Raw genomic sequence first — 22,281 nt, forward strand, 5'->3', positions numbered from 1 at the left:
AATACACTGTTGAAGTACAAAAGAGAAGTGGCCAGTAGTGCTTTACAAAAGGACGCAATAGAGAGATTTTAGACCTGACATAAAATAATATGAATACCGAATGATTGCTAGATACTTTTCTTATACATTCAATATTAAAGCAAATTTATTTATGTCCAATGTGCTTTTATCTGTTACTGGTCTAAAGGAAAAAACTGCATGCTCTAAACACTTGTAAATAAGAAGATCAATATGTGGAGAATTTATACATCACATATTGTGATCACATACTCAAGACAACTGATCCACCTGAAATGATCTTCGGGAAAAAAAATAAGGTGCAATAAACACTTCATGAGTCAGTCATGAGTAAAAAGGATTATTACTAAAGTTCATGGTATACAGACCACGATATTTATGAAGACAAAAAGTGCCACTATACTGACCAGTTAGATCATGGATTTACGTGTAACCTTTTTAAAAGACCAAAAATGAAAGAAGACTGAAGTAATCATTGGATTCCGCAGCAACTGTATGTGAGACAGGAAAAAGATGGCCCTTCTCCCATCTTAATGCATTTGTAATATCCAACAGACCACAGGAAAACATCATGTTAAAGTACATACTATAAAAACTGTAATCACTTTAACTGTATAAAAAGTGAAATACAGCTACAAACATTCAGCCCGTCTATTGGATTATGTGAATAACAATTATCACCCTTTTGATCTGGTCCAAGAACTGAACCCTGGCAATGATTTCACCCAGTGCTTCCTACCTGTTTCCTTTAGTTTCCATTACATGTCTTTTCTAGATTTTCCCAACCAGTCATTCAAACCGTTTGTTTAGAAAAGGTGACTTGCTGCCACATTGAAAGTTATAAAAACAGCCACATATGCCCTGTGGCATGTGCTGGTTGGCTGGTCTGGTAGCAGACCATTCTTACCCAACACCTACTGCTTTCCACAAAAATCATAAATAACCAAGACACTACTCAAGTTAAAATCTCTACTTGTGAGTCTGGCAACCTTTTATACCTATCTACACCTTTTATACTTTAAGACTTTGGAGGATATGTCCAGTTTACAACAGTATTACACACGAAGACTGCAGTTTTAATAACTGTTTTTGCAATCACTAAAATGTTTCCTGTTTTATTATAAATTACCTCCACAGAATCACTTTTGGTTAATAAGTTATCTAACTCCGGGTGGCAACTGCACATAAAACGCTGAGGCTATTACTGAAACTTACCTTGTGCCATTGGCAGACTAGATTTAGTCTCTGAAGTGTGCAGGGCTGGGGCATTCACTGAAACAGCATAAAAAGGAAAAACTCAGAGGTTCCATAATTAAAGCATAAGCATCCTAACATGATGATAGCCAAATTTGCCTCAAATTAGTCAAGATACATACAGACCATAAGGGACAAATATTTCAAGTGACAAAGATATTACACAACTAACATAAACTTATATTCATAACAGCTTTATGGAGATATGTTCACCTTTTAAAAATATACAATTCAGTGGTTTTTTAGCATATTCACAGGGCTGTGCAACCACAACCACTGTCCACTTTTAGAACATAATCTTCATCACCTCCCTCAAAATGCCCATTCCCAATACCCATCACACCTCATTTCTGCCCCTTCCCCATCCCCAGGCAACAATTAATCTACTATCCATTTCTATGAATTTGCCTATTATTGACATTTCATATAGTAAATGAAGCCATACAATATGTGGTCCTTTGCATCTGGATTTGCTCACTTAACACAATGGTATCAAGGTTCATCCATGCTGTAGCATGCATATAAATATCAGTATGGATTTTTATGGGCAAATAATGTTCTGTTTTATAAACTGACCACATTTTATTTACCTTTTCATTAGTTGATGGACATATAAGTTGTTTCCACTGTTTAGCTATTATGAATAACACTGCAATGAACATTCATGCACAATAAACCAGTTTTGAAAAGTACTCTAATCACTGGGCTGGAAGACATTATGTGAAGGTATTAATTTAGTCACTGCCTGTGGAAAGAGGTTTGCCCAACTTAACTAAGACTAAATGCTCTTCAATTTAAATTTCTCCAGAAAATTAGATTCCACTGCTTTCTTCAAATATTTGACAATTCTTATCTGAGAGTCCTCTCTGGACTATTTATTTGTCCAGTTTGTTTTCACTAAACGGTATTGGTCTATTAGTTTACTGCTTCTTTATTTTATCAAGACAGAATTTTAATTCTAATCTTACCCTAAAAAGTACTGGCCACAAACCTCAGCTACTTTTTTTTGAAACAGAGTTTCACTCCCATTGCCCAGGCTGGAGTGCAGTGGCATGATCTCGGCTCACTACAACCTTTGCCTCCTGGACTCAAGCGACTCTCCTGCCTCAGCCTCCTGAGTAACTAGGACTACAGGCATGCAGCACCATGCCCAGCTAACTTTTGTATTTTTAGTAGAGACGGGGTTTCACCATGTTGGCTAGGCTGGTCTCGAACTGGTGACCTCAAGTGATCCACCTGCCTCGGCCTCCCAAAGTGCTAGGATTACAGGCATGAGCCACCATGCCCGGCCATCAGCTACTTCTGTGGGTATACACTTTTTATCTTCACAATGGCTTCTAGTGAAAGTGTTCAATTCCTATTTGTAAATTGCTAACAAACTCTGGAAATACTGCCTTTGTACCCATTTGCAACTTGCATAATCTAGATCAAGTTCTGGCAAACTATAGCCCATGAGACATACCCAGTCCACTGCCTGTTTTTATTGGAACATGGCTCCTTCACTTAAGTATTGTCTATGGCTGATTTTGCACTACAATGGCAGAGCTGAGTAGTTGCAAAACAGACCATCTAGCCTGTGAAGCCTAATGTAAATCACTATCTGGCCTTTTACAAGAAAAAAAAAAACACAGAATACTAACTATTCCTGATCTAGATATTATTCCAGCTTACAGAATCAAAAGATCTGATGCTGTTAAAATTGATCACAATTTGGTCTTTTCTCTAAACTACAGAATTCGTTCCCTTATTATGAAAGGGTAGTAAATCAGTAAATGACTGACTAGTGTCTAAATCACCAAGGGTATAGACAGGTGGAATCAACAGGTTTGACCATATCTGCCTTATATTAGACATTACAAATCTTCATTTTACTGGGTATAGGTCTGATTTATTTATTGCATATCTCCTAAGCTGACTTTCACTTTGTGATTTAGATTTTCTGATCTTAGAGTGTATGTTTTCTTTTATGTGATGAAAACTTCCCTGCCATCATTAGAACCTTGGCTTTTAGATCCTTTTGTATGCTGGGAAGAGGAATGGGATGAGCCAGGGCCTCACTTGGAAGGGACCCCTACCTATGGAGCTATGGGCCTATTTTTTTAAATTATTTTTGGAATTTTCTAGAGCCAGTGGCATCCGTAGTTTTTGACAACATTCCCCAATCAGTAAAAGTTCCCCCAGAAATACACATATTTATTTAAATGAATTTTATATGTACTATAATACAAATATGTACATTTTAAAACAAAAAAATTTGAAAAAAGTAAAAGGATGAGATTTATTAATACATAAAAATAATCTCTAATAATTTTTTCCCACATTCCAATAGATAATTTTGCATACTCCATTTGGAGAAAACCACTCTAACTAAATATAGCCTTGGGTTTGGTTTTTTTTTTTTTTCCTGCATATATATTTGAGTTTGGTCAGCTGCCGAAGATTGTTTGTTTGAATAATTTAGTATTCGACCTTTCCATCCTTCTCTGAAATGTGTTTTTTCCTTCATTTCATAAGCTGTAAGTTCAGCATCTCTTCCTCTCTCAGTCCTCCTCTTGGCACTTAAACTCCGCTCCTCTCCTTAACTACCACTTAACTTCTTCAGCTCCAAGAAGCAACGAGAGACTTCAAGAAGCCTCCGAGAAGACTGAGAGGTTAAAACCATCAGCATTTTCTGGCCAGTAGTGCAAATTCCAAAACACGGTCAAGAATGTCCTTTGGTCACTACACAGTGCTCTTGAGATCCCTAGGCCCACGTGTGTGGTGCCGTCTCCCTGCGCTCAGCCTCAGCCCACACTCCTCTTGTGGTCATATTGCTGTGCACATGGCACGGCTATCTGCCCTTACTCCTTCCTGAATGGAAGCACAACTATCTCAACTATTTAGCTCGTATTTTTAAACAACGACCTGTCAGTTTCTAAACTGTGAAGATTATGTCCTTTTGGTTTACTGCAGAATCTTGACAGCTCCGGGAGATAGAGCAGATGGCCAGGCTGACCACAAGTGGGGACAGACAGGTCACCTGTCAAAGCCTGCAGCAGTAAGAGTGTCAGCAGTTTCAAAGTGTGGTGACACCACAGTCACCCAGTCACCCAGTGTGTCACTTTGAGAAGTCTACAAGTATAAACTAAAGTGATGCCAAGGAATTTTTAGTCATCCCTTTTTAGACAAATTGTGAAATAATAGCTATGGCTAATCAAAATCACCACAACATCACGTGGATATTCATAGTCTTGAGTTTTAGAATGAGGTCAAAACCAAGAATCAAAATAAATCATTATGCGATCTCTAAATACACTAGTTTTCAAAGAAAAGTCTCGAAAAATAGTAAGTAAAAGTTATGTTTTGGTTTAGCATTTTAAAGATACCTTTGGAGCCCTGCATCTATTATAGGAACTTACTAGGCACAGCTGGAACAGCTGGCTGAGATTCAAAAGCCTGCCAGGCTAAAGGATTTCCTGAAATGACAGAAAAATAAATGAACAAAAAAAAATCACAAGCTATGGATTAAATTTTTGTAGCCCTTATCCTAATTTGTGCCCCCATGAAAAACAATAAAGGAAACGTACCAATATATAGCACATCACCAGGAGAATAAATACGCATAACATAAATCTTTCTGAAGCTAAATTTTTCCCAGAATTATTTTTCAGTCAAATATTTATGATATTTAGTTAATTTTGCAAGTATTCCTCCCTACCTGAGCTCTTGTTATTTTGAGAGGAGTTAAAGGGAACCACAACCCTCTTTCCTCAACTCTATCTCAAAACAAGAGTGAGGAAACCCAGCTCATACACCCCAGCACCACCCCCAGGTGGCATCCCTCAAATAGACAAAGATGCCTCAACAACCTGAGACGTGCAGGAACCAGGACTGGAATCACCGGGAAGAAAACTAGGCAGAAGTGAGACCCTGAACCTGTGGCTTCCAGTCTCCCTTCTGGTCTCTTTTTTATTTTTTTTTCTTTTGCAAAGTCAGCTGTTGCCCTGGTCTTGACTGGTTTAGTGTGTGTATGCGTGACAGAGAGAGAAGGAGGGAGAGAGAGAGAGAGGAAGAAAGGGAGGGAGGGAGGGGGAGGGGGAGGGAGGGAGGGAGGGAGGGAGGGAGAGAGAGAGACAGAGAGAGAGAGAGAGAGAGAGAGAGAGAGAGAGAGAGAGAGAGAGACCGTGAATGATACAGAGGTAGGCAGGCTATCACTGGTGCAGTCAGTAGGTTGTGCATATTCCCGCTAAGCATAGAACAAACCTATAACCCCAAAACAGCCACAGTTGAGAAAAACGCAGCAAGCCTTTATAGCACTTTAGAATAATTAAGAGTTCTTTGGTTTTTGTTTTTTTAGAGATGTGTCTCTCAAACTGTCACCCAGTCTTGAGTGCAGTGGTGGAATCACAGCTCACTGCAGCCTTGAATTTCTGGGCTCAAGTGATTCTTCCACCCCAGCCTCCTGAGTAGCTGTGACTACAGGTACCTGCCACCATGCACAGCTCATTTTTTATTTTTTGTTTTTAGAGAAGGGGGACTCGCTATGTTGTCCAGGCTAGTCTTGAACTCCTGGCCTCAAGTGATTTCCTGCCTTGGCCTCCTAAAGTGCAGGGATTACAAACATGAGCTACTGTGCCTGGCCTACTAAGAGCTTAATATCAATAATAATGGCTAACTTAATGAGGGCTTAATAGGTATATTATCCCATTTAATCCTCATAACAAGCCTATGATGTAGTTACTATTTGCTATGACTTGAATGTCCCCTCAAAAATGCAAGTTGAAATTTAACTGCCATTGTAACAATGTTACATGGCAATAGTGGCAGGAATGGGTTGGTTATTGAGAGTGGGTTCCTGATTTTAAAAGATGAGTTTGGCCCAATTTCCTTTCTCTGTCCATGCATTAGCTGGCCAGGTGATGCCTTGCACCATAGGTTGACCCACACCAGACGTCAGCACCATGCTCTTGGATTTCCCAGCCTCCAGAAACTTTGTTTCTTTATAAATACCAGTCTGTGGTATGCTATTATAGCAGAGAAAACAGACTGAAACACTATTCATATTCCTACTATAAAGCTGAGGAAACTGAGGCAGAGATTCACAAAGCTATGAAGTGCCAGAGATGGCAGGTGAACCCAATCTGTCAACAGACCCTGTGCTTTTATACACATAACTCTGTTCTACGGTGTATAAGTTAAGAGGCAAATGGTTCCCAAGTAGGTATTATGTGCCTAAAAGTATTCTGATTAAAAAAATGAAACAACTACGTGATAGTTTAGATTTTTTAAATTCTTCACCTTTCTGGGTTGTGGTAACAAATCTCTCAAATTAGAATAATAGAGGACAAACCTACCAAATTAATACAACAAGAAGAATGCCATCTTAGCACACATAAACAAGTGGGGCCCACATTCTTCTGAAGCCCAGCGCAGTTGGGGAGGTCCCCTCGCTGCCAGCACCGGGATCCCATCCACTTACCTTTGGGTTCACTGATACTGTTTACTGGATTACAGGTAAAGTCTTTAATCTGCAAAGAAATACAGTCTTCTAGTGATATGTCTGAAGTTAGACAGGGACACACACATGGGATAATGGAAAGATACTGTTATTAGTAAATTAACCTTTTCACTAAATCATCCAGGGACATAGGGCTTGTGGACTTTAAAAGCATAGAGGCAAAAGTTATTACCCAAACCTCACCATTACACAATATATTCATGTAAAAAAACCTGTCCATGTACACCTTGAGTCTAAAATAAAATAACAAAAAAAGTTTTTTAAGTTGCATTTGGATTTGGCTGCTTCTCAGGGTAATTACTGAATGAAATTCTTATTTACCTTCAAATCAAATTAATTTTGAATTTTAACTGTATAAATCTTCAACATATTACTTTTAAATACCTTTTAAAAATGTATTTTATTGCACTAGCTTTTATAAGCAATCACAAGGGGAAAAATATTCCATCTTCCTCACCTTATACCACTTACAAATGCTCTAAAGTAAAAAACACATGTTCTTAGATAGACTGCGTTGCTTAAAGAAGCACGGTGCCACACTGTCGCCAGACATACCTGCTGTCTCTGAGTTATAATCAGCTCGTTCTGCTCCTGAAGTCTCTGCCCTAGCTCTTCTATCCTTTTCTTGTAGAAAACATTGCTTGCATTTAGATCATCTATCATTGAGGTTCGAAGTTTCTCTATATGTGACAGGAGCTGAAAAACAGTTAAGAAAGGCATCTGTCTGTAAGCTGCATGTCAAATGTCTTCATTCTCCAGATTTCAGGTACGTGCCCTGCCTGTTTTGCTGGCCTGATGCTATCCATGCACATCAAACCATTGAAAAAATATTTGATCATGGTAGATCCTGACCCTGGCTGCTCTAGGTGCTTCATCTGTGTTCCCAAGGGAGCTCATGACCCCAGACAATGCTGATACTGGGAGCAGCTAAGCCAACTAGAGCACATAACATGAAATAACACATGATGAGCAATGATAAAGGATTCAGGCTTCTCCTGCAGAGTGGCTCTGACCCTCAGTACTAAATTTTTCCTGCAGTCCTGTCCTTCACATGCCACCTGGCCCATCCTAGGCCAGAGAGCACATCTTAATTTTTTTTTTTTTTTTTTTTTTTTTTTTGACATGGAGTCTCACTCTGTCACCCAGGCTGGAGTGCAGTGGAGCAATCTTGGCTCACTGCTGCCTCTGCCTCCTGGGATCAAGCAATTTTCCTGCCTCAGCCTCCTGAGCAGCTGGGATTACAGGCCCACACAACCACACCTGGCTAAATGTTGTATTTTTAGTGGAGACGGGGTTTCACCATGTTAACCAGGCTGGTCTCGAACTCCTGACCTCAGGCGATCCACCCACCTTGGCCTCCCAAAGTGTTGGGATTATAGGTGTGAGCCACCATGCCCAGCCACATCTTAATTATTTTATATTCCCAGAAACTAGCCCAATCCCTGGCCCTTAGCAGGTTCTCTGAGAAATGTTTACTGATAAATGTTTACTGAGAAAAAGAGGGGCGATGATGGAGATTAGAGGGAAAGAGGGAGGGAGGGAAAGAAAGAGAGAGAAGCAGAGGACAGAGACACGCAGATATATTCATCTTTAGAGATAATGTCATGGAAGATCATAGACTGGACAAAAGGAATTCAAGAAGAATTTGTTTTCAATAATTGAAGGAAAGGTGCTTAAAGCAATTTCAGTAGTTGTTTAAACAGAGAAGGTTTAAAAATAAAAAGGGTGGGGGGCGCTTGAGGTCAGGCACCATGGCTCATGCCTGTAATCCCAACATTTTGGGAGGCCGAGGCAGGCAGATCACTTGAGGTCAGGAGTTTGAGATCAGCTGGCCAAAATGGCAAAACCCCATCTCTAATAAAAATACAAAAATCAGCCAGGTGTGGTGATGGGCGCCTGTAATCCCAGCTACTCGGGAGGCTGAGGCAGAATTTTTGAATCCAGGAGGCAGAGGCTGCAGTGAGCTGAGATCATGTCATTGTACTCCAGCCTGGGCGACAGAGTGAGATTCTATCTCAAAAAAATAAAAAATTAAAAAAAAAAAGACTTGATAATTGGGGTGAAGGACATTCCAAGTCTATGTCCTGGAAGTGGTGACAGGGTATGCTGATCAAATAAAGGAGCAGGAAGTATCCATGCCTGAGATAAGCATATAAGGGCACCTAGACCAGCATTTCCTCATTTGCTTGCTTTTAGAAAATTAACACTCACTGTGTACTAGATGCACTTCATTTTGTTGAGTCCACGCCACAATTTTACAGACACATGTTGGCCCCATCGTACAGATAGGAAAACTCAAGTCTAGAAAGGTAAAGTCACTGGCCCTAATTGAAACAGCTGAAGGGGGCAGAGCCCAGACTTAAACTTTCACATGCACGTTTCAAGGTCGGTGCTTTTTTGGGAGGCTATGGAGGGAGAATCGCTGGAGTCCAGGAGTTGGAGATCAGCGTGGGCAACACAGTAAGACCTGTCTCTACAAAAAGTTTTAAAACTTAAGCTAGGTGTGGTGGGGTGAGACTGTAGTTCTAGTTTATCGGGAGGCTGAGGTGGAAGGGTTGCTTGACCCCAAGAGGTTGGGGCTGCAGTGAGTTATGCTCATGCCACTGCACTCCAGCCCGGGCGAGAGAGTAAGACCCTGTCTCAAAAAAAAAAAAAAAAAAAAGCAGTGTCTTAGCATCCTGCATGGCTTTGCCTCTGAAATCTCCGTGATCCTATGAGGCTGGACAAACACTGGGTGGAACCAATCTAGAAAGATTTTCCGAGTGAAACCTAAAAAGGATCTTTCCTATCCTAGTGGATACTAAGAACCTCCCCCAAGGAGGGCATTGCCAAGAGCTTTCATCCTTACAGGCCCCTGGAAAAGTGGCCTCCAAAGCAGTCTGGGAAACGCTGAGCTGGAAAATAGAAAGAAAAGCCAGTAAAAATGTCCAGGCTGCCGGATAGAGGTTTAGGGTCTTGGCCTTGATCAACTACATGGGGAGTTGCTCCAGGCCCCAGGAAGAAAGGAGGTGGGGGAAAATCTAAGTTTGTGGAGAGAGGAATGGAGAGGGTCTAGGCAAACACAGCCAGAAATTATTTTGAAGTTTGCAGCTCATAAGCCCATTTTCTATTATCCCATTTCAAGTACTACGCATTTTTCCCTACCGGTCCACATCACCCCATCCTCCCTTCCTTCATTATGTGACCATTTGACAACCTCCCAAGCTCTCAAGGGTCTTCTGTTGGGTAAAAAGGACATGCCATCGCTTATCTGTGACTGCCTCTGAACTCTTACCAATGTTATTTAAAACAAAAAAAATTGCCAAGAATCTAGGTAAATCAATAGAAAGTTGGCAAATGCAACTTCCCCTAAACAGAGAAATACAATACGTGCATTGTGGGAATAGCAGGCACCAATCATGTGGAATAATTAATAGTTAGGTCTCAGGCAGAGATTACTAAACCTGATTGAATTCACCCCTCTGTTAGGGTTTAAGAGAAAAGAAGGGAGAGGTAAGCAGCTTCTAAACAAGCGAAACCAACAGACAAGGAAGGAGTGCAGCCTAGCGGTGGCACAAATCCCCCTCACATACCCGGTACATGAGGTGTGCCCCACTCAAAACCAGGAAAGGCCTCACCTTCTTCCTCAGTGACAACCGTCAGTCTTTCTCTCTATCATGACTCACAATGACAAAGTGTAAAAACTGTAACTTGCTTTCTATTCCAGCCAGAGGCCACTGAAATTCCCACAACTGCTTTGAAATACAGATGGCTTTAAAGGGGCCAGGATTTAAAAACTCCGCCCCCAACCTCGGCCCACCGATTAATAAAGAAACCTGAATTCTGTCCCTAAATACCAATGCTAGAAAGATGGCCTGAAGAATAAGAGTAGGGATTTTAATGATCTAAGAGCAGTGGTCCAAACCATAGATCCAAAACAGAATAGCCTGGGTGGCTTTTGGTTTATTTCCAAAATCCATGTGTCCCAGACTTACCTACTAAATCAAGATCTCAGGGAGTGGAGCTGGTCACGTGTACTCTGGAAAACAGTCTCAGATAATTCCGAAGTGCATCCCTGGTTAGGGATTACCATGTTAGAGCAACCAAAGAAAAGATCCTGAGTTCTTACAGAAAAGCAACCACTCGAAGCTGTCACTGCCTGTTTTCCTTCCCAGCTGGGAGCTTCACAGGTGAGTGCCTGGAGCTAGACAGGCCAGCCAGTGTAGTATGCCCTGGAGTATACAGGGCCTGCATTCAAATACCAGCGACTGTGGGCAAGACAGCATCTGTCTAAGCCCGTTTCCTCACCTGTAAAATGGGTGACAGCACCTACCTCATAGAACTCTTAGAAGGATTAAGTATATGGCAAATACAAATATCCATTTATTTCTAAATGTTCCCATGAAACCAATGGTATGCTGGTTAATCAGCTTTCAAAACAAAACAAAACAAAACACCCTGATGAGGAGAAATGTGCCCAGTTGAGAGCCAGTATGAGTCAGCGCCAGGACACTAGGACATGAACGGTAAGAACGGGCCACGTTTGCTTCCGTGTAATGCGGGGGACAAAGGAGAACACTCCTTGCACAGTGGAGCCACTTGTGGTGCGGAGAAACTACCGTCCACTGCTCCTGGGATCCTGCATCTTAGCTGCCATAGATAAAATATGCTGGGAGGTGAACGCCATCGTCCTACTACACAGTCATTGCCACGGGGGCAGCTCCCTAGGTGCAGGGTGGAAACCTGGACTAGTGTCCTCCCTACAGAAGATGGTGCTTAGACCTCCAGACAATTCTGGTAACCCTGCTCTTCTGAACCCTACAATCAGCCTTTCTCCAACTATGAAAACAAGGCTGAAAGATGCCCTGGCTAGACGTCTAGCTACCTTCCACTTTCATTCTGCAAGTGTGTAGCGAGTGCCAACCACATTTCAGGCACATGAGTGGATGCTGGGAAGACAATGGAGAGCGAAACAGATAGAGCCCTTTACTCAGAGGGCCAAGGATATGATTGGAGAGACAGATAACAAACAAGGAAAAAAATAAGCAAGTAAACTATTTAAAATAGTGCTCAGAGCTCTGCTTGAGATGTGATGGGAATAATAAAAAAAGGGACTACCTACTTGGATAGAGTGACATCAGGTGACCAGGGCCCAGAGGCCAGAGGCAGTGGGGTAGGCAGGGTTCTCAGGGGGCTCTCAAGGTTGCACTCCTGGTGTACACCCCTGTGTGATGCTGTCCCTTGGTCTGAAGAGAACATTGTGCTTCTCAACCACAGAATATGGCAAAGGTGAAGGGACTTTGGAGATGCAATTGCAGTCCCAAATCTGCAGACTCTGAGGTTATGAAAACGAAGATTATCCTGTGTTGGCCTGTCTTATTCAGGTGAGCCCCCTAAAAGAAGTTCCAGGCCGGGCACGGTGGCTCACGCCTGTAATCCCTATACTTTGGGAGGCCAAGGCAGGTGGATCACCTGAGGTCAGGAGCTCGAGACCAGCCAAGCCAACAAGATGAAACCCTGTCTCTACTAAAAATACAAAAATTAGCTCGGCATGGTGGCGCGTAATCCCAGCTATTCAGGAGGCTGAGGCAGGAGAATCACTTGAACCCGGGAAGCGGAGGTTACAGTGAGCCAGAATGGCATCACTGCACTCCAGCCTGGGCAATAGAGTGAGACTCTGTCCCACCAAAAAGAAAAAAAAAAAACAAAAAGTAAGAAGTCCCAGGCCCTTCCTGAAGGGGGAGAATGTAAGCAAGAGAGACACACTCTCACTGGCCTTGAAGTCATCATGCTGTGTACTGCTATGGAGAAGGAGTAGCCTCTGGGACCTAATAGTCTCAGCCCTTCAAATAACCACAAGGAACCCCAGACAGGAACACAGCCCAGCTGACACTCTCAATGCAGCCTGTGAGTCCCTGAGCCCAGCCATGCCCTGCCTGGACTCCTATACATTGAGAAGAGAAATACATGCCATTTTCACCCACTCAATTTGTGGTCATTTGCTACACAGAATAGAAAACTCATACCGAGGGCAAGGAGGTAGCCATGTGAAGAGAAAGCGGAAGGGCTTCCCAACAATGACAACCAGGTATAAAAAAGGAAAAGGCCAGAATGTTCTAGAAGTTAGCAGAATTAGAATTAGAATCGTAGCTGGAAAGAGGAGGTTCCGGGAGGGGGGAGGGTGGTCAGGCTGAAGCTAGAATGGTGGCCAGCAGCCAGGTTATTTTTCTGGCTCTGTGGAGAGCAAACTAAGGAAGGGGAAGGCTGGAATTGAGAAGACCCACCCTGGGGCCCATTCAGAAATGGAGGCTTAGTTAGTGGTAGAGGCAACAGGAAACAGAAGAACTGGTTCCATACAGCGAGCCCTGCAGACAGCCTGAACTCGGGGATTGAGAGAGAAAGGTGGAATCAAGATGAGCATCTGGAAGAACGAGGGTGCCATTTGCCACGTCTGGGAACAAACCAAGAACTTCATCTTAGGCATGTTGCACTTGAGAAGCCCATGGAGATGTCAGTACAAAGCTGGCTACCTAATCTGGAACTCAGAAGAATTGTTTAGGCTGAAGAAGTAAACATGGGCATGATCCACACACAGCCCTAACCCCACTTCAAGAAACTCTCTCCATTCAGTCCCTAGGGTACTCTGCATTTATCCCATCCTGATTCCCATATCTGTACCCTCACTCCTACTTTCCTTTTGTACTGTAAGCAGTCTGAGGGCAGGCATTGTTCCACACCTCTTTTTAGCCTTATAAAGTGTAGTACATAGCAGATGCTCAGCAAATATCTCCTAAATTGAACTGCCACATCAGTGATACAATTTTCAATATACTGTATATGTGTATGTATATAGATATGTATATTGGTTGTATGTCTGTGTATTATCACTATAAATTTGCATGATGAAATGATATTATAAATGGAATAGAGGAAAAATAGTGGTTCCTATTTCATTTTCTGGAAATGATACAATCTTAAAGGTAGATTAATGTCTAACTTTCCCATCGAAGTTCCTCAAGAACTGCAGATGTTTTGTGAAATATTTTTAGTTTTTGTTTGCTTTGCTTTAGCTTGGCTCTAGTACTGTTCACAGTTTCTTTTTTACCCCCATCTTCCTCAGTATTTGTTCCACTTTGGAGAAATATAAGCTGATAAATTTTTTGATCATCTGAACACACTTCATCCTAGCAATTATACACACACATATTATATGATCTTTTGTTGTTTAATATTCTACTAAGAAAGGTAATATTAGAAAATGTGCAAAAGAGGAAACATTTTTTCCATTCAGAAAAGATCTACAAGAAATACTAAGGTACAAAATACAATTTCAAGTGAAAAAATAAACAGAAGTTTTCCTATTTTAAGATCTTCTCAAATACATCTACTTTAGATGTTTTGCACTAGTGTAAACACATTTTAACACTTAAATTTCTGATGTACTTAGGTGAAAGAGAATCCGTGTCATAATTAAAAGCTTGTTTTCATTAAAGTGATTTTAATGTAAACAGTTCTTGCCTTTTTAAAAAATTACATTGCAGTTCTGTGATGCAAAAAAATCAGAAATATGTATTTGACAATGAAGAAATGATTACGTAACTTATGATACATCCAATAAGATCATCATGACATCATTAAAAGTCATGATTTTGAAGAATACTTTAAAACTTAGGAAAGGTCTATGATATATAAAGTGAAAAGTGTACAAACCTATAAAACATAATTCGAATGTTGTAAAGCTATGTATATATGAGGTTCTACACTTACAGAAATGCGTAAAAGAAAACTGAAACAAATTATAAGAAAGTAGTAGCAGTGGTTATTGTTCATGTTAGAATTATACGTAATTTTAATTTTGCTACACATTTCTCCCCAAATGTTATTAAGTGGACAAATATTATGTTTATGAAAAAGAAAAGCAAATATTCCTTTAAAACATGGCCCACTTTAAGCCATTGGTTTCTTAACCTTACCCGACCCTTCTCTTTCTTGTGTTCTTGATGAATAGCTTGAACTCGAGCTGTCCATTTGCTTTCCTACAAAATAAAAGAATAATTTATGTACAACTGTAACAATGAGATCTATGCAATATGGAAGCTTCCTTTTTAGTGAATACCTATGAAACCCAACTATCTATCTGGTAAAATTTTAGCTAGTGAAATAGTCTGGCTCTCTGTCCCCACTCAAATCTCATGTGTTGGAGGAAGGGCCTGGTGGGAGATGACTGAATCATGGGGGTGGATGTCCCCCTTGCTGTTCTCATGATAGTGAGTGAGTTCTCACAAGATCTGGTTGTTTAAAAGTGTGTAGCACTTCCCTCTTTGCTCTCTCTCTCCTGGCTCCACCATCTTAAGACATGCTTGCTTCCCCTTTGTCCTTCTGCCATGATTGTAAGTTTCCTAAGGCCTCCCCAGCCATGCCTCCTGTACAGCCTATGGAACTGTGAGTCAATTAAACCTCTTTTCTTTATAAATTACCCAGTCTTAGGTGGTTCTTTGTAGCAGTGTGAGAACAGACTAATACAGCTGGTATTTTTTAGAATATACACAGTCAAAAATGCTTAAATACATTTGCATCTGGTTTTAATCTTATACCATAAGGCAGGGGTCAGCAAAAATTTTTTAGTAAGGAGCTAATAGTAAATATCATAGGCTCTGGGGGCCAAACAACTTGGTCACAACACAACACAATACAGCTGTGTCATCCCACAACTGTATTGGGACAACAGCCATGGATAAGATGTAAATGAACTAGCACTCATAAAGTGTTACTGGGACATAGCCAGTAACACTTTATTTACAAAAGTAGGTGCTAGTTTGCCAACCTAAGAGGCCAAAAGGAAACACCAAGGTTTCTGAGGCCATGGGTTCTGAACTGACAACACAACTCACAGGACAGAAATAGAAGAAATTTAGGTGGGACCTTAGGATTTTAGAACCATGTCCTTCAGTTCATGAGTGACCAGCTGTAGTTTCCAGCCTGCTGGAAGCAGATGTCAACAGTTCGGTTCAGGACACAGCTCCTGGTTTCCTACCATATACCAGGCACCTCGCTGGATGGCCACTGGCAGGCTAAAAGAAGATTAAGAGACAGGCCCTGCTCTGGATGGGAGGCGAGTAGACACAGCCATGGAGAATCCACATACAATGTGTATGTGATCAGGTCCCACTTAGGGACTACAAAAATGCTATAGCCTAGAGGCTCAGGAGAACTTTCTGAAAGTGGTACCTCCCCCCCTGGCTGAATACTAAAGAATGAGTAAAAGACAGGTCCCGAAAACTGGGAGCTGCAGGACAGGCAGGAAGGCAGCCAGAGCTGAGGAAGAAGACAGAAGGCCATGTTCTCAGAGGCATGGGCTGCTGGGCCGCTGGAGTGCCAGGAAAGCAAAGAACAGAGAAAGATGTCCCAGGGATCAGAACCCAAAGGACCCTGCAAGCTGGTGGGAAGTCCAGAATAAGGGTCACTGAAGGACTTCAGACAGGACAGGGACATGGTCAGCCTGACTGCAGTGGAGCAGGTAGATTTGGGTAGGGGAGGAAAGACGTGAGCACTGAAGCAAGAAGCAGTGATCCTGATTTCCAAAGTTCACTTACCTTTTTTAGAATGACCCAGGCTTTTTAAAAAAATCCTGAATTCATAAGCTCTCATCTCTATTTTCTTCCTAGTTTAAAAAAAATTGTTCCCCTAAACCGCTGTGACCAAAATAGCCATGATAAAGACTGTGCTGATTACAGAAGTTCACTTCCAAATAAAAGTGATTGTCTCATAAATGTAAGAGATCTTGGCCAGTTAGCTGTGTGTGTGTGTGTATGTGTGTGTGTATACATATATATGTGTGTGTATATATACGTGTGTATGTATATATACGTGTATGTGTGTGCGTGTGTGTATATATATACACACACGTATATATACACATACACATATACACACGTATATATATACATACACACGTATATACACACACACACACACACACACACACATATATATATATATATATATATATTTTGTTTGAGACTGAGTGTCACTCTTGTTGCCCAGGCTGGAGTGCAATGCTGTGATCTCAGCTCACTGCAACCTCTGCCTCCTGGGTTCAAGCAATTCTCCTGCCTCAGCCCTCCAAGTAGCTGGGATTACAGGCATCTGCAACCACGTCCAGCTAATTAAGCCAAGGTGGGTGGATCACCTGAGGTCAGGAAACCAGCCTGGCCAATATGGTGAAACTCCATTTCTACTAAAAATACAATTAGCAGTATATTTAAACTCTAAAACTAAATCTGGTGCTTCAATGTGCCCTTCTACGCCTTTTGAAATTGAAAGCTACATCTGAAAGATGAAAAATGAATAGCTAGGTTATACTAACCAATTCAAATTGATTTTATGGAGAGAAGAAACAAAACAGTTTTGCCAACTGTTGTGTATGCTATTTGCCAACAGCAAGCGTGTAACAAACACCTCTTATGACTTAGGCATGTTGCAGGAGAAAAATAAGAGCTAGTCACCTTCATGGTTACTGAAAAAGACACACACTTTTTCTGCAGATGGCACTCACGGTAAATTACTTCGCTAAGAAAAAGAAAGGCATCCACTGCAGCTGCCACCCACTTGCACGTACCTGACTATCAAGAAGCTGCATGACATTATGGAAATCCTGGGGATATGGAGAACGGTCTTCTTTAAACTCGTGTGCATCTTTTAATGTGCCTATGTTGGACTTGATCTGCATATTGGACTTCTGGATTTCTGACAGTTGCTATAAGATAAAATTCAAGCTCAGTACTACAGTTAGACTTTTATAAGACTGAAACGGAGAATAAAATCAGGGAGCACGTAGCTGTGTTTTAAATCTGACTGCCCTCTTGGATGCTCCTGGATGCTCTTGGAAGCTTCTCCCACTTCTGCTTCCCTGTGGTTTTACTGGTTTATTTCTACTGCTTGCTGGTCTTCCTATCAGAATATGTACAGGGTGAAAAAAGGGGAAGGAAAATCTAACTTTCTAATCTTAAATGAGTCTATTTTTTTTTTTTTTTTTTTTTTTTGAGACAGGGTCTCATTCTGTTGCCCAGGCTAGAGTGCAGTGATATGATCATGGCTCACTGCAGCCTCAACCCCTGGGTTCAAGCAATCCTTCCACCTCAGCACCCCCCCCCCCAGGTAGCTGGGACTACAGGCGTGCACCATCACACCTGGCTAATTTTTGTATTTTTTTTGTAGAGACAGGGTTTTGCCATGTTGCCCAGGCTGGTCGCAAACTCCTGGGCTTACACAACAATCTGCCTACCTCAGCCTCCCAAGGTGCTGGGATTACAGGTGTGAGCCATCAGGCCCAGCTGGGGCTTAAAATTTTTTATGGGCACTTAATAGGCACCAGAAACAGAAGAACTGAATGCACCTGGTTCTTAAGCTAGTTTAGTGAGAGGCCAACACTGTCCAGGGACCACATCAGTAAATCCATTAGGGACATAATGTTTTAATTTTACCCTTTTCTTTTGATGTTGTTCCTAATGTTACTCATGGCAAAAACCCTCAGAAAACCACAGAAGGTAACATGTTAACTTCAAAAACAAAAGGATAGGGGAGCGCACTTCTTCTCTCCTCAGTGTAGGCTGCTCATAGTGACTTCATTTCAGAAAGGACAGCAGGGAAAGGAGGAAAAAAGAGAAATTCTTTGGTGGACAAACCTGACAAACACTACCTCAGCCAGGTAGCCAAGCTCAATAGCAACAGTTATAAATCATGTAGATTCATAACACGAGGTCTCAGACAAAACATTCAACTGTACCGCTCCTGCACAAAAATGCCACCGACAGCACGTAAATTACCAAACATGGCTGTGTTTCAATAAAACTTCACTCATGACACTGAAATGTGAACTTTAATGAAATTTTCCTGTGTCACAAAATAGTCTTCTTTTTTTCCAACATTTTAAAAATGTAAAAACTGGCTGAGCACAATGGCTCACACATGTAATCCCAGCACTTTGGGAGGCCCAAAATCGTCTCTACCAAAAATACAAAAATTAGCTGGGTGTGGTGGCATGTGCCTGTAACCCCAGCTACTCAGGAGGCTGAGGCACGAGACTCACTTGAACCCAGGAGGCAGAGGTTGCAGTGAGCCAAGATTGTGCCGCTACCCTCCAGACTGGGTGGCAGAGACTCTGTCTCGAAAAAAATAAAAAGTAAAAATGTAAAAACTATTCTTATGTCACAGGCCATTCAAAATCAGGTGGTATGCTGGACTTGGTTCATGGGCCATCGTTCACCAAACCTCATGCTAGAGTTTAAAGAGTTTTAGGAAAGCCCTCAGGTGAATTCCAAAAATCTCTCTATTTTTGTTTATAAAACTTGTTGGCCCCTAGAGGGAGCTCAAGGACCTTTGCTCAGCTCCCTTCCTTTCTACCTTTTCCCCAAAGAAGAGTCACGTCAAATCTAACCAGGGAGCTTAGAATTCTTAGCAGGAGGACACTGATGGATTGGCTGCTTCTTTCTAAAGAAGCAGCTCAGGTATCATCTACGCATGAGGCCAGGGCTGTATGGACCAGGGCTGTTCCCATAAGGGAGAGGGGCTCATTTAGCCATAACTTGCTTGCTTTAGAGATCCTACCCGGGCCTGGGTTGAGGAGGGGGCCTGGCAAGGGTTCTTAGTCTTTCTGGGTCTGCTTTCTTCCATTCCCACTGGACAGTGGAAAGTTCCAAAACTCAGGGAGGAGTTTACAGTTCAAGGGTAACCTAACCAGATAAGAAAAGAGGGACCTTCATAGAAGAGGGTCTTCTATATCTCACCACGAGTGTTCTGCACTGGAGTTTAAGGCCAAAGCTCCCATTCTCAGCAAAACACCTCTGACTCACTCTGTCGCCTCTATGCCTCCCTCAAGACTCTTGGGGAGAAGAACGTCTGCACCAGGGTACCGTAAAGTAACTGCTGGATCCCCTGGCCTTAATGCCATCCTAACACCACCTCTCAAGGCAATCAGTACCATAAGAACTTCTAGGTTTAATACTTACATATTCTAATGCTGAATTCTTGGAAGTTAATTCTTTAAATTCCTTCATAAACATTTCCTTGACTTTTTCCATTTCATCAACTAGTTTCTCCTTTTCTTCTTCTTTCCACCTATCAAATAACTTCAAAAAGTCTTCCTCTTTTGTTTTTTGCATTTCATATTCCTGAAATTATTTTAATACACAGCTTTAAAAGTTCTGGTGTGAAGAAAATAAGCAATATTTAAAATAAAAGTTCATAGCATCACTTCAAAAATGTTAGCTAGTATTGCTTATTTCAGTTGGGCTTGTAATAACATTTCCTATCATGGCAGGTCTGTGCACAAAGATTTTTCTAAACTAAAGGCAGCACACAGAATCCTGTTGTCCTTACATCCCTTAAAATAACAACAGAGAGGCCCGAGGCCTCCAGCTTTTTGTGTTCTGTGAACTTGTATAAAAGTCATACCATAATCTATAAAATGTAAATATACTTTAAAGAAAACATATATTGAGCAATAAAAGAACATTTCTTGACACCATAGCAATTTGGGTAGCATAACTCCATCCCACCACCAGAAAATACAAATTCAGATTTATAGAAGCTAGATTCAAGGTTAGCACTTGATTTCTCAATGACCTTCAGGATTTTTCAAATCTAAATTGAGAACTTGAACAACACTATATGCCAACTAGCCCCAACACACATATATAGAACTCTGTACCCAGCGACAGCAGAATATGCATTCTTCTTCAGTGCACATGGAATATTCACTAGGAAGACCTTTTTTTAGTCCATAAAGTGTTTCTCAGATTTAAAAAGATCAAAATCATGTAAAGAATCTTCTCTGATCACAATAGAAGCCAGAAATCAGTAACAGAAGGGAACTGGAAAATTAGCAAATACGTGGAAATTAAACAACACGCTCTTAAACAACCAATGGGTTGAAGAAAAACTCACTAGGGAAATTGGAAGATACTGTGAGGTTAATGAAAATGAAAACATACCATACCAAAATTCATGAGATGCAGCCAAATCAGTGCTCAGAAAGAAATTTATAGCTGTAAGAGCCTACATTTAAAAAGAAGAAAGGGCCAGGTGTGATGACTACGCCCGTATTCCCAACACTTTGGGAGGCCATGGTGGGAGGATCACTTGATCTCAAGAGTTTGAGACCATCCTGGGAAGCATTGTGAGACCTCATCTCTACCAAAAATTAAAAAAAAAAAAAAAAATTAGCCAGGTATGGTGGTATGTGCCTGTAACCCCAGCTACTTAGGAGGCTGAGGTAGGAGGACCACTTGGAACGGGGAGGTCAAGGCTGCATTGAGCTGTGATTGTGCCACTGTACTCCAGCCTGGGCAACAGAGAGAGATTCTATCTCCAAAAAACAAATATAGAAGAAGAAAATATTAAATAAATAACCTAGCTAGAAAAAGATGAGCAAAGCAAACTCAAAGGCAACAGAAAGAAAAAAATTATGAAAATTAGAGCAAAGATAAAGCAAAGGACAGGAAAGTAATACAGAGAATAGATGAAGCCAAAATTTGGTTCTTTGCAAAGATCAACAAAACTGACAAATCTTTAGCTACCCTGACTAAGAAATGAAAGTGAGGACATGACTACCAATCTTAGAGAAATTAAAAGGATTGTAAGAGAATATAATGAACACTTGTACACCAATAAATTGGATAATGTAGGTGAAATGGACAAATTCCTACATAAATTACCAGACTGACCCAAGACAAAGGAAATTTCAATAGACTTTCAATAAATAAACAGATAGAGTTAGTAATCAACAACCTCCTAAAAAGGAAACGTCCAGGACCAGATGGTTTTACTGGTGAATTCTACCAGCTATTTAAAGAAAATAGAATACACAAGAAACTACTAAAGTAATAAACAAATTCAGCAAAGTTGCAGAGTACAAGGTCGACATGCAAAAAGCAGTTATATTTCTACATACCAGCAATGAACAATCCAAGAAAGAAATTAAGAAAACAATTCCATTTATAATAGCATCCCAAAGAATAAAATACCTAGAAATAAATGTAACCTAAAAAGTGAAAGACTTGCACACTGAAAATTGTCAAAGTTTGTTGTAAAAATTGAAGAACACCTAAATAAATGGAAAGACATCCCATGTTCATGGATAGGTAGATTTAATATGGTTAAAATGGCAATACTCTCCTAAGCAATCAAGAGATTCAGTGTAATCCCATTTCAATAACCTTATTTGCAGAAATGGAAAAGCCAATCCTCAATTTCACATGAAACTGTAAGAGGCCACAAATAACCAAAACAATATTGAAAAAGAAAAACAAAGTTGGAAGACGCACACTTATCAATCTCAAAGTCTACTACAAAGCTACAGTAATCAAAGTTGTGTGATATTGGCATAAATACAGATATATAGACTAGTGGAATGGAATTGAGAATCCAGAGATAAACCCAAACATCTAGGGTCAACTGATTTTCAACAAGGGTGTTAAGAACATTCAATGGGCCGGGCGCGGTGGCTCATGCCTGTAATCCCAGCACTTTGGGAG

General features: G+C 41.0%; 1 protein-coding gene across 4 annotated transcripts in view; it reads right to left on the reverse strand.

The window, feature by feature from the left end:
• Positions 1-22,281, reverse strand: part of DZIP1 (DAZ interacting zinc finger protein 1) — a 62,613-nt gene that overhangs the window by 22,774 nt on the left and 17,558 nt on the right. For all 4 annotated transcript variants that reach the window (XM_077973862.1, XM_001085816.5, XM_077973861.1 and 1 more), the window contains 7 exons: positions 19,756-19,917; positions 17,367-17,504; positions 14,722-14,784; positions 7,325-7,465; positions 6,731-6,779; positions 4,671-4,727; positions 1,234-1,290 (listed from right to left, as the gene is read on the reverse strand). In XM_077973862.1, coding sequence (XP_077829988.1) covers positions 1,234-1,290; positions 4,671-4,727; positions 6,731-6,779; positions 7,325-7,465; positions 14,722-14,784; positions 17,367-17,504; positions 19,756-19,917 — 667 coding nt within the window. The remainder of the gene's footprint in view (positions 1-1,233; positions 1,291-4,670; positions 4,728-6,730; positions 6,780-7,324; positions 7,466-14,721; positions 14,785-17,366; positions 17,505-19,755; positions 19,918-22,281) is intronic.

Source organism: Macaca mulatta, chromosome 17, assembly GCF_049350105.2.
Source record: "Macaca mulatta isolate MMU2019108-1 chromosome 17, T2T-MMU8v2.0, whole genome shotgun sequence".
Classification (NCBI taxonomy): Eukaryota; Metazoa; Chordata; class Mammalia; order Primates; family Cercopithecidae; genus Macaca; species Macaca mulatta.